The 13,635-nt window shown below is 51.0% G+C and overlaps 1 protein-coding gene across 3 annotated transcripts in view; it reads right to left on the reverse strand.

The window, feature by feature from the left end:
- Window positions 1-5,226: 5,226 nt before the first annotated feature.
- The window catches only part of LOC137786994 (nuclear factor interleukin-3-regulated protein-like), a 9,580-nt gene continuing 1,171 nt past the window's right edge, over window positions 5,227-13,635 (reverse strand). For 2 of the 3 annotated variants that reach the window (XM_068579168.1, XM_068579169.1), the window contains exon 2: window positions 5,227-9,475. In XM_068579168.1, coding sequence (XP_068435269.1) covers window positions 7,293-9,194 — 1,902 coding nt within the window. In that variant the 5' untranslated portion in view covers window positions 9,195-9,475 and the 3' untranslated portion in view covers window positions 5,227-7,292. Of the gene's footprint in view, window positions 9,476-13,548 lie in introns of all 3 variants that reach the window. The other variant, XM_068579170.1, reaches the window with a different exon arrangement.

Here is a 13,635-nt window from a genome sequence, read left to right on the forward strand (position 1 = left end):
ATCCAAACAAACATTCCAGCCTGCCCAAATCTCACAGTAACACTGGCAGCTGTATCTGCTCCTCAAGTTGTAACTACAGGCAGCAGGTTGCCTAATGTTGTGTAATACCTCCCCACCCACACACACACACACACACACACACACACACACACACACACCCTCCCCCCTGCTTTCCACCCGACAGCCACGCTGTTGTCCTGTTGCCTCTGTGTGTAATCACTTTTTCCGAGTGTGTTTCCTCGTTGACGTCAAAACCCTGAAATAACCACGACAGAAGTTACGAGATTTGAACCAAACAGAAGCGCCAGCAGGTTTTTTGTTTCACCGTCTTTTTCTTTTCTTGCTGGCACGCGGACATGTTCATCCACGCGCGCGCCATCAAGTCATATTTAAGCGAGATGAGCACAGTTTATGACACTTTCTGTTATAAATGGCCGCTTCTCCTCCGGCAGCATCACACGCCGTTGCCGTCCTCCGACTGGCTTTGGGGCAACAGTTGCGTTGCTGCTTATCATCACGCGGTATGAACACATTCCAGTTGTCGTCACTTAATCGCTCTTTGTTCCGCGTGGCAAACCATTGAAAGATAATAAACGGCCCCCGGACTGTTCCTCTCGAAATGTCACAGACAGTGGAGCCGTGCACGTGCACGTGCACGTGCACGTGAAACCCCTCGTTCAAGGCATTGTGCGGCGAAGTGAAACAATCAACGGGAAAGCAACACAACACATTCCTGCTCCGCGTCACTCGGTGCCAGACTGTTTATGCGGCGGCACCTGAGCTCGCTGTGATTTCAGTGACGTCATCAACGACGTTGATCCGCTGCTGGCGAACAGCCGGCCGGCCATCCTCTCATGCATTGTCTGTTTCCACTTGACTTCGCATTGTGAGTGTTTTACATTTCTCCGGCGTGATGAGAATCCGGAACATCGGCAGCTCCCTACCTGGGAAAGTGACTGTGACTTCTTGTGTGTGTGTGTGTGTGTGTGTGTGTGTGTGTGTGTGTGTGTGTGGAGGGCCCGCGTGGGGCTCCGATGAACTCACGAACAACTGAATTTGTGTTATTAGTGCCCCCGCCTCTGCCCCACACACACCTCTTACATCACGTCTGTGAGTTAACACACACTGTTTGGCAAGAGAGGTGCCGGTGGGGCTGAGCCGCTACCGTGTGTGTGTGTGTGTGTGTGTGTGTGTGCTGAGCAGATTTTTTTATCCCTTGCCAGGAGAATCATGCGATCGCTTGCAGGCTTGTGTGTGTGTGTGTGTGTGTGTCTATACGCCGCTTGTCCGTTCACTTGCTAATCTTGTATTGTGCTGCAACAGAGTTGTGTGTGGCTAGTTATGGCTGCGTGCTCAAGGCCGCGACGCACGCTTCCTCCCAACACCTGTGATCGGCCGTTTTAGACTTTTTTTTTTAGACGTTTTAGCCGACGCGGCGGAGTGCTTCGCCTTTTGCTTTCCCCAGGTAACCCGCGTTCAACGTCACGATTAATCGGGGGGTGATTTCCCAGAGCAAAGTGAAAGCGTCCATAAAGGGCTCAAGATATCCGGCTGGAAAGCCCTCCAGCACTCTGCGACTTCCCGGTGGGACTTTGCGGTGTCGTGCCTCGAGGCCCTCGAGCCCTTAAGTGTGGACATTGGGGATCGGGCCTTCACCGAGTGCACCTTTTTCCTTCTGTTTGTTTGGTTTTACTTCGCTGATTGGCTCGCTGCCCGACAGGAAGGAAGCCCACGGGGCGAATCACACATATTCTTTGTGTTCGCTCCCTGCAGGGTTCCCCTCCCCCCCCGCTCACCCTCGCTCACCCTCGCTCACCCTCGCTCTGTGCCCTCCGGGCCTCCATCCATCATGTGTCCTCGGCCTCTCCCCACTTGGACCGCTTTACCTCTTGTTGTTGCAGATTCCTGCTCACACACACACACACACACACACACACACAGACACACACAACTTCTCTGTCTCTTTTTCCTCACCCTCTCTCCCTCTGTGCTATTCTCTCCACAGAGCCACGGCTGCATTTGTATTCGGCGTCGCTGAAAGGTCAAAGGTCGAGGACAGTCGGGGGGGAATCCTGCTGCCCTGCAGGTGTCGGTGCCTTTCGAGGTTATGGAAGCAATATTTCACCCACCGCATATCAGGACAGGTGCTGCTGTTGGAAATGGGTGGATGAAGACACACACACACACACACACACACACAGACACACACACACACACACACACACACACACACACACACACACACACACATCCTTTGAATTGCTTTGCTTTTTTCACTAACTCGTTTGGTAAAAAAAAAAAAGAAAAAGCCTCTGACATTCCTGTGATTCTGTTTACGTCGTCTCTCTCTTGAGAGAAACTGAAGCGACGGCAGGTCAACAGGTTCTGTGTGTGTGTGTGTGTGTGTGTGTGTGTGTGTGTGTGTGCATGACCTAGAAAGTATGGTGAGTACAGTGGGGGCTGCAGTGGGCCCGAAGCTAAATCGGGGCCAGGCCACTCCCTGTTCCAGCTCTGTTCACTCCGCCAGCCGCCTCAGACCAGTTTGAATATGTGTGTGTGTGAACAACACACACATATACGTGGCGCGTTCAGTGTGTCGCCCACCACGCCGTCCTCTCCGTTAGCCTTCAACTCTTCTCTTGCCCGTTTGCCTGACCTCTCGTCTCAGCACCCTCGCTCCACATCACACATTATCACCACTCGGCGCTCCGTGTTCGCCTTCTCGTCTCCCCTCACATGCTTCAGCTCTCTATTGTCGATCAAACGGCGCTCCCTCTTACTGTAGATGAGCGCAGAGCCTCGAGCTACGAGCTACTTATGTAAGAAGAAAAATGTTTTTCATCCTGACTTCATGTGCTTGTTATTTTTTGACTGGCTTCAGGTGCTGGAGTGCTTCTTTTTTTTTCCCACTCATGTTTTGTTCTGCGTACGTCACGATGATTCCTCGGCGGTCCCGTAATGAGAAGCTCCAGCGTCGGGGAACGGTTGCCCTCAGGGCTGGTGAGCGATAAACAAGTTGCTCATCTCTGGAACCGGCCCGAGAGTAATGTGTACCGAGCTCCTAGTGTGTCATCTTGGACACAAACCAGATCTCTGCAGTCCTGTTCCCCGACTGTTGTGCTCTCTCATCCTTCTCTCTCTCTCTCCATCCCCTCCCCTCCCCCTCTCAGGTAACACGAGAGCTCTGTTTCTGCTTCGTTTGCCGAGAGCGTCTCTGCTGCCAGAGACAAACAAGGGCGACGAGAATGGTCCCATAACCTTCCATCGATCCGCCCTCCAGCCTATTTTTGCTTCTCCTTCTCTCCTCCCTCCCTCCCTCCCTCCCTCCCTCCCTCCCTCCCTCCTCACGCACACTGACCTACTTTCCTCCTGACCTGTTTACGCGAGCAAACGGCGCAGCAGCCGCTCAAGTCGGATCAGGGAAACGTGGGACGCAGCAAAAACGCTCGCAGGGTGTGTCACCCTGGCACGGGCCCACGGGTGCTGCGACAAGGGGTGCCCACTCTGTTTCACCGAGCAACTCGGGTACAAAATGTTGTTTTTTTCACTTCCCTATGCTGGATGCATGTGTGTGTGAGGGAATGTGCATCGGTATGTGTGCGTGTGTGTGTGTGTGTGTGTGTGTGACTGAGAACATTGTGAAGGGCATTGACGCGTCAGCCTCAAAGAGGTGCTTTGTTTGCAAGCTTAGATCAAGTTAGTGCACTGGGTTAACTTCCCTCCCTCCCTCCCTCCTTTCCTCCCTCCCTTCCTCTCCTCCTGCAGCCCCAAAAGAGAAAAAAGGGATTATGAAATAGACTGCATGTACTCGATAAACAACCCATTGTAGGAACCAGTTGTGTAATAACAGCAGTACAATGCCACACAAAGTCTCAAGAAGGCAAGACATTATAGCTGATTATTGATTATTGACTTCATATTCAAGCTGTATGATGAAAACATATTGTACCATATGGGCCTGTGAGTTTGGACAACTCAGCAGGCTTTTCTGTGTCAGAACAAAAAAATGCAGCGGGCCTCGGCCCGGAGGCCGGCGGGACCGTGAGAGGCTCAGACCGGCTCAGAGCCGAGCGTGACGCAGAGCTGACCCCCCCAGATACGAGCCCGGCAATATATTGATATTCTATCGATTCCTGTGACATGAGACTCGATATCGACTTAGGTTTGGAGATATTTTGAATATGGGCGCTGTTTATTTTCTGGTTTTAAAGGCTACATTAGAGTTAAGTCATTTTCTAAAGTCACCAGACTGTTTTCTCACGGTTCTGTTGTTTGCCCTCAACCACTATGACTATTTGTCAACCCTGCAGTACAGTTGCAATATTAGCATCGAGGTAATTGGGCTCAAATATCGTGATGTTTGGTCTTCTCCATACGGCCGTACAGCCGCGCTCTTAGTTCAGTCTTTACAGGCTGCTAAGTTTGAAACATGTCCCAGATTTGGGCTATAAATATTCTGGATTTATGAAGGAGGCGTTGGGGAACATGTTTGCTTAAATTGTGAGTAAAAAAAAGAAAGATCCTTTGTCTTGGCAGGCCAGTGTCTCACGGCTGGCTGTTGGGCTGTGAGCGCACCATTTGCTGGTACTTTCATGCGGCGGTGCCGTCTGCCAGGAGAAGTAGGCCAGTGTTACATCAGACTGGCTTGCCAGGGAGCCTGCTGTCCCCACCGGGCAAAGTGTGTCATTGCGAAGCTCCTCTCGTCGCAGATTAGCCTGTGATGCCAAAAAAAAAAAGAGCGAGTTGCCCACGGGGCATGGTGAGATCTGTCCCTGCACAATGGAAACAGGTTGTTCGTCTGAATCTCCTCTCAAAAATGAGAAGGACGAAAATAAATTGGCGCCTTTGCAGAAAACAGGGGCATGTCCTCATATAATAAAGAATCTTTATAATTACCCTCAAGGACTATAAAATAAGGATTACATCCATGAACGGTTATAATTCTGTTATCGCCCTAATTTATTCTGTCTGGTTGCTGACGGTGATTCATTCAAGTCAATCAGTGACTGATGGGTAACATATTACCTAACCGGGGGTTCTGGCTCAAAGGTCATAGAGCGCGGTGACAGTTGATACGATGACGAGTCGCGTTGCCAGTTCAGCGTTGCCCAATCCCTGGGATTGCTGTGTTGACGGTCGCTGCTCTGAGCCAGACGGCTGCTCAGTTCAAGTGCCAGTGCTGTAAGTGTGTGTCACATCCAGAGCGGCGACGAAAGAACGGAGAGAAACAAGACGTTTTCATGGCATGTTGATCGGGTCAACATTCTGTTTTTTATTTTCTTTTGTCAACCTTGAAATGCTCTCATATCTTCCACAATGAACATTAGTGTCTTTACATACATATTATGTCAAAAAGAAGCGATGGTAATGACCAAGCAGACCAACCACCACCCGTCTCTAAACACCACGCTATCTCTGCCTGTTTTTTCTTCTTTTTTTTTTTCTCTCCGCGTCTTTTTCATAAAACCATCAGCAAAACCACAAACATTACTGATTAATACACACTTAAAAAATGTGGCAGGGGGAGGAGGAATGAGGCAAATACATGTCATCACAGTCAATAGGAGAAAAGACACCGTATAGAGAAAACAGAACAACACCTTGACTGAAAAAAAAGAGGATATAAAACCAATGAAATAAACATTACAGTGTTGTTCAGGGGGTGTGGGGGCTTTACATTTATACACAAATACCCAGAAAGCCAAACGTGGTACATAGACTTTTGCTAAACTAGGATCCAGTGCAGGCACTTCATCGCTGTCTGGTAGCCGAGCTACCACGAGAGAGGGATGAATGACGCCTAAAATGATTAATGGAGGCACGCGGGAGACATGGGAGGCCATTTTATTCATTCATTTAGTCTCAGATTGTTGCCGGGCAGATTTAGGGGACGCCGGCACAAATTGGGGGATTAGAGAATTTGGAGTTTGCGGTAGCTTTAGTTTCACTTGTCTATCTGGGGAGCCAACGCGAGCCTCGAGGGTCATGAGACAAAACCTTGTTTCATTTTTAATTTACGTGCAGTAACTCTCCTTAGAGAAGAGAGACTCGCTCATGTTTACGTGAACCTTAACTCCCTTTGCATCCTGTACCTCCATTACAGATCAAGCTCAACCTGCCGGATGCATCTTCAAAAGGTCTGTACACATTCTCCGTCTATGTTCCCGTGGGCTTTTCTACAGTGATGGGCGTGTGGAGAAGAGGAAATAAATACATTGGACCAGTGAACGGTAACAAGAAGAAGAAGATATGGTTGATGAAACTCAAATAAAGTAAAAGGCTTGTCGCCTGCAGCTGGTGAATTCCACCGATTATTTAAAGGCTGGTTAAAGGTTAAGTAATCCAAACGTTTTATTGAGGCCCTCGCCTCAGGAAACAACGCGTTGTCCATTCAGTGCTGTTGGCGCGCCAAACCGGACGGCCATTTCTGTGTAAACGGGGCATTAACAACTGATTAATGCTAAAGCTAACAATCAAGAGAGAGGCGTTTGATTAACTCGAATGGGTCCTGTAGCAACAGTGGACAACGTGGCTGTACAGTAATTGTGAATCATAATAAGATGGTCACTTTCAAAACCCTCTTTCTCCATTGCAGGCGTGTCGCATTTTCGTTGAATTTTGTATTCAAATTTCTTTGTAAAATATATATTTGTATAAGATACATATATTCATATATCACAGTAATATACAAACCAAGTGCTTAAAAAATAAAGGTGACTGCGATCTTTCGTGAACTAATGGAGATGGTCGGGGATGGGTTGGTAGAGGTAGGGTCTGGGAAGAGGTATGGAACTGGATGTTTGTAGTGTTGGTGCTTCTTTGGTCGAGGGAAAGTCCCCAGTACGTTTGCATTAGATTAAGGCAGAAAAGCCATACAGGTGTATGTTTGTCTATAGTCAGATATGTACCAAATTTAGAGTACTGATAAAGCTCAAAACTTGTCCTTGTCCTACATTCTTGTGTGTGATCTAAATGTCAATGTGCTCTGCTGTGTTTTGTTGGATGACAAAACGGGGAAAAAGCATTGTAGTTCCATTCCTCCTCTCGTCACATAAAAAAAAGTGCTTCTGTAAGTATGGAGAGGATGTAAGAAATGACAAATCTGTACAATATATACAAATATGATACAGCCCTACGAGATGTCCAGCCTTTCTGAGGACGTTGGGGGGGATCAGGAAGCAGAGAGGTCCCAAGGGCTCAGGGTTGATTGGAGGGCAAAGGCATGATGGCAGGGTGATTCTCAGAGGAGTCATTGTCTTTTGTCGTGACAAATTTCTCACAGTGAATGTCTCCTAATCTCGCCTCTTGTTTCGTCGTCCCTCCGTCCCGCCCTCTGTCCTGTCCCCGTCCAACGAGGCCGCCAGTTTGAAGCCTCCGGCCGGGCTCTCTCGCGTAACGTTCTGCTGCGGTATGAGGGACAAGTAGGGGTGCTGGGGCAAGGGAGGCGGCGTGGCAGACGGAGGGGTCATTGGGGATTCCTGACCCGAGCAGTTACCCCCGCTGCTCCCGGAGCTCATGGCCCGGTGTTTGAGTCGGAGTTTGTGGGGCAACGCCGTGCCCTTCACCTCGCCCTGGGGGTCCCGGCCCTGCGCCTGAGAGCAGCCCTGGGAGGAGGGCTGAGGCGAGGCAGGATGGTGGAGGCTGGCGACATGTTGGCTGTGGTAGCTGCCCAAATCCAAGCAAGACGAGGAGGGGGACTCGTCGTCGTCCGTGGAAGCTTCTTTATCGCTGGATGACGTGTCCTTGCTCGAGGGGTTTGCTTGGCCTCTGTAGTAAGCCTCGCTTCCGTGCCCGCCTTCGTAGGTGAGCACAGGTGGCTCCTCGTCCTGGGCACTGAGGTATGAATGATGGGGCTGCTGATGAGGGTGGTACAGGTAGGAGTGGTTGACCCCCTCCACTTGTTGGTGGAGGATCCCTGCAGACAGGTCTCTCTCCTGCTGGGGCTGCTCCTGCTCCAGGTGCTGCTGTGGAGGTTGGCAAAGCCTGTACCCCTGTCTCTCCCCAGCCTCATTACGGCTGTCTGAGAGCTCATATGGAGGGGAGTCCAATGTCTTCCTCTCCAGCTGCTTCGTCACCTCAGCCAGTGTCTCTATGGAGCTCTCTGAGATGGACTGGGGCAGCCGGCTGGCACAGGTCTGGCCGCTGCCGCCGCTCTGCTTCTGGGCTGCCGGCACATCGACGTCCTGGTGCCTCGACGGGGCGTCCACGGGGTAGGAGGCGCTGCTGGAGCCGTACAGGATGACGCTCCTCTGGGCAGCAGGTGGGTGGGGGGCCTGGCTGACGGCGTTGGTGGCGGTCATGGGCTCCTGGTGGAGCTGCTGTTGTTGCTGCTGCTGTTGCTGTTGCTGCTGTAGCTGCTGTTGCTGTTGCTGTTGCTGTTGCTGTTGCTGTTGCTGCTGTTGGCTGTGATATGCGGCCTCCAGCTCCTGAGAGTGCTGCTGGATCTGGTGGTGAGTTGGCACAGAGGCCAGACCACGGTGGAGGTTGAACATGATCTGGGTGGTGGTGTCACTGGCAATGTCCATCTCCAGCCTGTCACCCTCCTGTTTGATCTCAAAAGGAAGCGGCTCTGGGCTGTCCCTGGAGGAGCCCTCGTCGGACATGTCCGACAGGGAGCCGCGTGGGGAGTATTTCACCATCTGCCTGTGGCCCTCGCTGTGTCCAGACTGCTCGGTTTCTGAGGAATCGGAGTTCATCATCACCTGAGAGCCGCTGGAGTAACCGCTGGAGTAGTACTGGGTGGAGGAGGAGGACGAGGAGGAGCCTCCATTGACCGCGTTGCTGCTTGCGCCCATCTGCTGGGTCTTCTCAATGTAGGCGGCGGTGCTGATGAGGCCAAAGCGCAGCTTCAGCTGGAGCAGCTCTGTCTTGAGCCTCATGTTCTCATCATTCAGTGCCATGACGCGGTTCTCCAAGACCATGTCGTTGAGACGCCGCTTCTCCCGGGAGCGCTTGGCGGCCTCGTTGTTTTTGCGGCGCTTCTCCCAGTAGCAGGCGTCCTTCTTCTCATCGGAAATGAACTCGCGCTTTCGCCTGCAGCTCAGGCTGGGTTTGCCCTTGCCCAGGCGGCCCAGGCGGTTCGGACTCCCTTCGGCGGAAGGAAGAGACTCTTCATAACTGCTGAAGGTCTCGCCGCAGTTATTATTCTCTGAGTTTTTGTTTAATGTCTTGAGTGCTGATGTCAGATTTTCCATTTTTGTCTCGTAGCGGCCAGTTTGAAATGTTTTTTGTGTGTCCAGACTTGTCACAGATCCTCAGTGGATCAGATCAGTCTTGGAAAAGAACAAATTTCCGCTCTTTTCTCTGGCTCTTCCGCCGTTGGTTGTCAAAGCTAAGCTGGCGGAGAAGTGTCCTAGATCCCCACGCGAACGGCAGGATGTAGGTCAGCCCGTCTACCTCGGCGTGTCAGTCTCTCGGGGAGCTTCGCTGTTGCTCCGTCCGTCTGTCTCTCTTCAGTTGACTGCAAGATGAAAGGCTGCAGAGACGGAGAAAAACAAACAGGGAAACGGGGACGTTAATTCATGTGGACTGTTGGTGCGCCATTATGCATTCAGATAGCAGCCGGAGAATGATTTATTCTGCGGTATTTTTTTGGTTGTCATTTCTCTGCACAGTGATCAAAGACACATCCCTACATCCCAACAGCTCTCCTGTGCTGTTTTGACATGTCTGGCTTTAAGCCGCGGTGTCGCCCCTGGCAACTAATGAATGGCCGCCAGACCTCCCCGTCCGACCTTTTTTGGCCTCGCTATTGATCTGCTCCGTCTGCGGCCTATGACCTCCTGACATTTACCCCGAGCATTTGGATGTTGACTTTTTGAGGCGGGCGGTCCCGTTTCTAGACGTTTGAAACGTGTCGAAATATCCAAAATATAAAAGACTAATGCCAAAACATGGCAACTGAGGCAAGTGCACGCATGAAGTTAATAATAACATATTGCAAGACCGCAGGATTTGCATCAGTCTGACACATGCTGAGAGCACAAAACTCGACTGTTTAGCTCTCTTTGTTTGCCTTGAGGAGCATTTGGGCACAGAGAGCGAGTCAGACGCCTGAATACATTTCAGAACATTTCACACCAAAAAAAAAAAAAAAAAGACGACACGAGGGACTGCGTTTCCACGGACACACCCCAATCCACAAGCCCTGCAGAAGCGGCCTTCCTCCTCAACCCAATGCGTTTGCGTCCGCGGAGGAATGTGGCAGCATTCTTCCCCCAGAACAACTCCAATGCCAAATCACTGATGCGGAGCGAGCAGATAAGGGAGACAAAGGCAGCAGGTCAAGGATGAAGAGGCCGAGACCGGGGAGAGATTCGGAGGCAGCTGGGAGGTGGGGCCCCCGACAAATATAGGTCAAGACCTCCTGGAAGGAAACGGGGGGGCGAGACACGGGCGGGAGCAACACAGCCTGTTAGCGTTTTGGGGTGAAGCACGAGGGTGGTCGGACGTCTCGTAATAACCACGGAGGCGGGTTCCTCGGAGCTCGGACGCGGCAGGGAGCCCTCTGTAATGAACAGGTGCAACCAGTACGATGTGGTAATAAGGCCACAACACCAGTTACTAAACTGGATCTATGTATAAATGCATCCGTAATGCCAGTAGACCCCCTCTTGTTTTGTTTTGAACCAGCTGCAGTGTACAAGCGTCTGCGCTCCTGCATAAGCGCTATTACACTGTCTGAATCTGTAATCTCATAATCTGGCGTGCTGTTTGCGCTGCTTATACCTCGCTCTTCTCAGGATCTGACTCCATTACGTAACTGCAAGCGTATCTTGGCAATATATAAGGAATTTCAGCCCCAATTCATGAGGTGAGGGGGACTGTATTTTACCTCTACAATGCAGACATTTCTCCACAGAATCTACATTATAGCTCCAAAATATTAATCTGAAAGGGATTTTTTTCACCCCGCTTGGCCAAACAGTTGGAAGTTATCCTCCCGAGTTTTCGACGGGTGGTTGCCGAGCCCAAAAGAGCCCGAATAAGACTTCTTTCTCAGCGCGTGTCCCACTGACCCAGAAACTGTGGGCCGGCTGCAGTCTGTAAACACACGTCGGAGCTGCCGCCACTGCTGCGCGGCCACGCCTGGAATATGTGTGTCAGCCAAATTGCGGAGAGGTGAGGCCGGGTGAGAGACGAGGGAGAGGTTTTTTAAAAAAAAAGAAGAGCAACAAAAAAAAAAGGAGACGATAAGATAAACAATGAGCTGAGAAGTAGAGCGTTATCCTGATATAAGAGGAGGTGAGAGCATGTGAGGCAGAGACAAAGCCCTGAGAATCAATGAGGGAGTTAAAACAAAGAGGGACGGAGAAGAGATGATACTGGCGCTGGATCGGAGGGGGAGAAGACAACCAGAGGCAAATGCGACAATGTTGGTATGGCATCAACAGAAGGGAAGTGCCACCCATAGCAACAAAAAGAGGGGAGAACAGAAAGGGCAGCCAATCATGTCGGACTCTCTCTCTCTCTCTCCTTCCCTCTGAACCAGTGGCTTCATACCGCTGAAAGCAGAAGGCGAGGGGGGAAAACCACTTTCCGTGGCAACAAGGCTGAGGACGTCGACGTCACCATGCACACGTTCACTGCGCGATACATGAATGAACCCGGGTGCTTTAATTATTAACGCTGGCGCTGTTCGTGCGCGTGCACCGCGCAGGAGTCCACCACGTGAATCAAACCGACCTACATCCGGTTTCATTCACCTCTTTGTCGCCGTAATTAACAACGGCTGTGACCTCGCGGGAGGGGGGGGGGGCGAGGGGATTAAAAATGCAGTTTTTACGTGCGCGTGCACACGAGCCCGCCGAAGCGAGCGGAACCCACAGCACGCGGAGTTCCGTGACCTAGATTTACTCCTTCCGGTCCACCGTGTGCCGTTCAGGTGTCACCCTCATGGCACTTGAGGAATGATAGCGCAGTGAGAGAGAGAGAGAAGAAGAAAAAAAAAAACTACTAAAAACCGCGTGGCTGCGAGCCGCGAGAGCCTAAATGTGTGTGAGGGCTCTGGAAACGGTGGACTGGGTTCAACCCCTGACGGGCGCGTGCGCGTGTGGAGCGTTTCAGGAAATGGGAGCAGGTCTAAAATCAAAAGAGACCCTCCGCTCAGGAATAATGCAATGTGTGGCACGTGGTGCAGGTTTTTGGAGGTCATGGGTGGGGTGTGCTTTGATTTAAATTCTGAATTGCTGAAATTAGAGAATAATAAAGACGAGGGTTGTAGAGAGAGGAGGAGGGGGAGGGGGGGTAGGAAATCGGGCAGCACGCCAGAGAGGCGGATCCCATCCGGAGCCGAGAGCCTGCATGTGTTGCGCCCTCACATGTGCTCCATTGGCCCACTAACCGCTGTAATTGGCCTCCAGACCCGCAGCACAACAACAAAGCGCGGCCCCTCGTAGTTTGGTGGTCTCACATGGAGCCAGGAGGCCCCCAAGGGAATAGCCAGGAGGGCCACAGAGTGGGACGGCACGAAGAGCCGCTCCCCTTCATCCTACCTCGTTAACTGCCGACCAGTTGCCCAAGCACGGTGATGCAAGAGGCTGTAAGAGGATCTTATGTTTTGAAGGGTGTGTTTGCTTCCCTCAATTAAATAAGTTTAGATACTTCTTTATCTTTCTGCATGCGTGCCTCTTTTCTTTGTTATGGCGGAGCAAGGGTTTATTTTTGGTGGATTTCTGACCCCCCCCCCCCCACTCTACACACACACACACACACACACACACACACACACACACACACACACACACACACACACACACACACACACACACACACACACACACAGGACTAATGTGACCTACATTCTGGTGTGCGCGCGACAGCCACATTGGCATCAGCACAGCCACAGACTTTATATGTGATTTTTTTTTTTTCTTCGCCAATTGCATAATCTGACCCGCACTTTGATCCGTTTTCATTATTTAATTCGTGTTATGCAACCCGCATAAAGCCCTTCGGTGTACGCAGCGACGGATGCGGCACACGCGCACTACGCGCACTCTGTGCAATGCGTAAAAAAAAAGTCCTGGACTCTTGAAACGGAAAGAAACACTCGCAAATATTTGGCTTCAAGTCTGGAAAAAAACTGTCTCGTTCGAAAATAAATATAATAATCCATGATTATAATTGTTTCCTCACCTCTCCGTGTGTCTAAGTTAGTCTGAGTTTAAAACAGGCTTTCTAGTTCAATCGAAGATTTAATTCCGCTGGTTAAAAAAAAAGCAACACATATCATTCACAACATATTGTGAGAAATATGTTACCCCCCCCCCCCCCCTCCCGCGTGCCTCCTTTGTTGCTCCGTCTGACAGATCGTATTCATGCATATTTAATCGGATCCTCAGTCATCCGAGGCGACTGCACGGATCCATCTGTGCTGCGAAACCCCCCCAAATATAAAATAAACACAATCTACACATTTTCACCCGCCACGCCGTCAAAACGAATCGACACCTCCACACAGCAGCTGCGCGTCATCTGAGCCGCTCCGGAACAACAGAAACACATCTGGACCCTCGTTGGATCCAGATGTTCTGATCCGCGCCTCACCTGGCAACACCGTGCTTCATCCTTTATCCCTGTTTCTATTTCTGGCTCCCGTTCAAGTCCGAGCCGAGGTCGTAAAGGAAAAGCCAA

The sequence above is a fragment of the Clinocottus analis genome, unplaced genomic scaffold (genome assembly GCF_023055335.1).
Source record: "Clinocottus analis isolate CAN_PGR_092001 unplaced genomic scaffold, fCliAna1.0.p SCAF_16, whole genome shotgun sequence".
In the NCBI taxonomy this organism is placed as follows: domain Eukaryota; kingdom Metazoa; phylum Chordata; class Actinopteri; order Perciformes; family Cottidae; genus Clinocottus; species Clinocottus analis.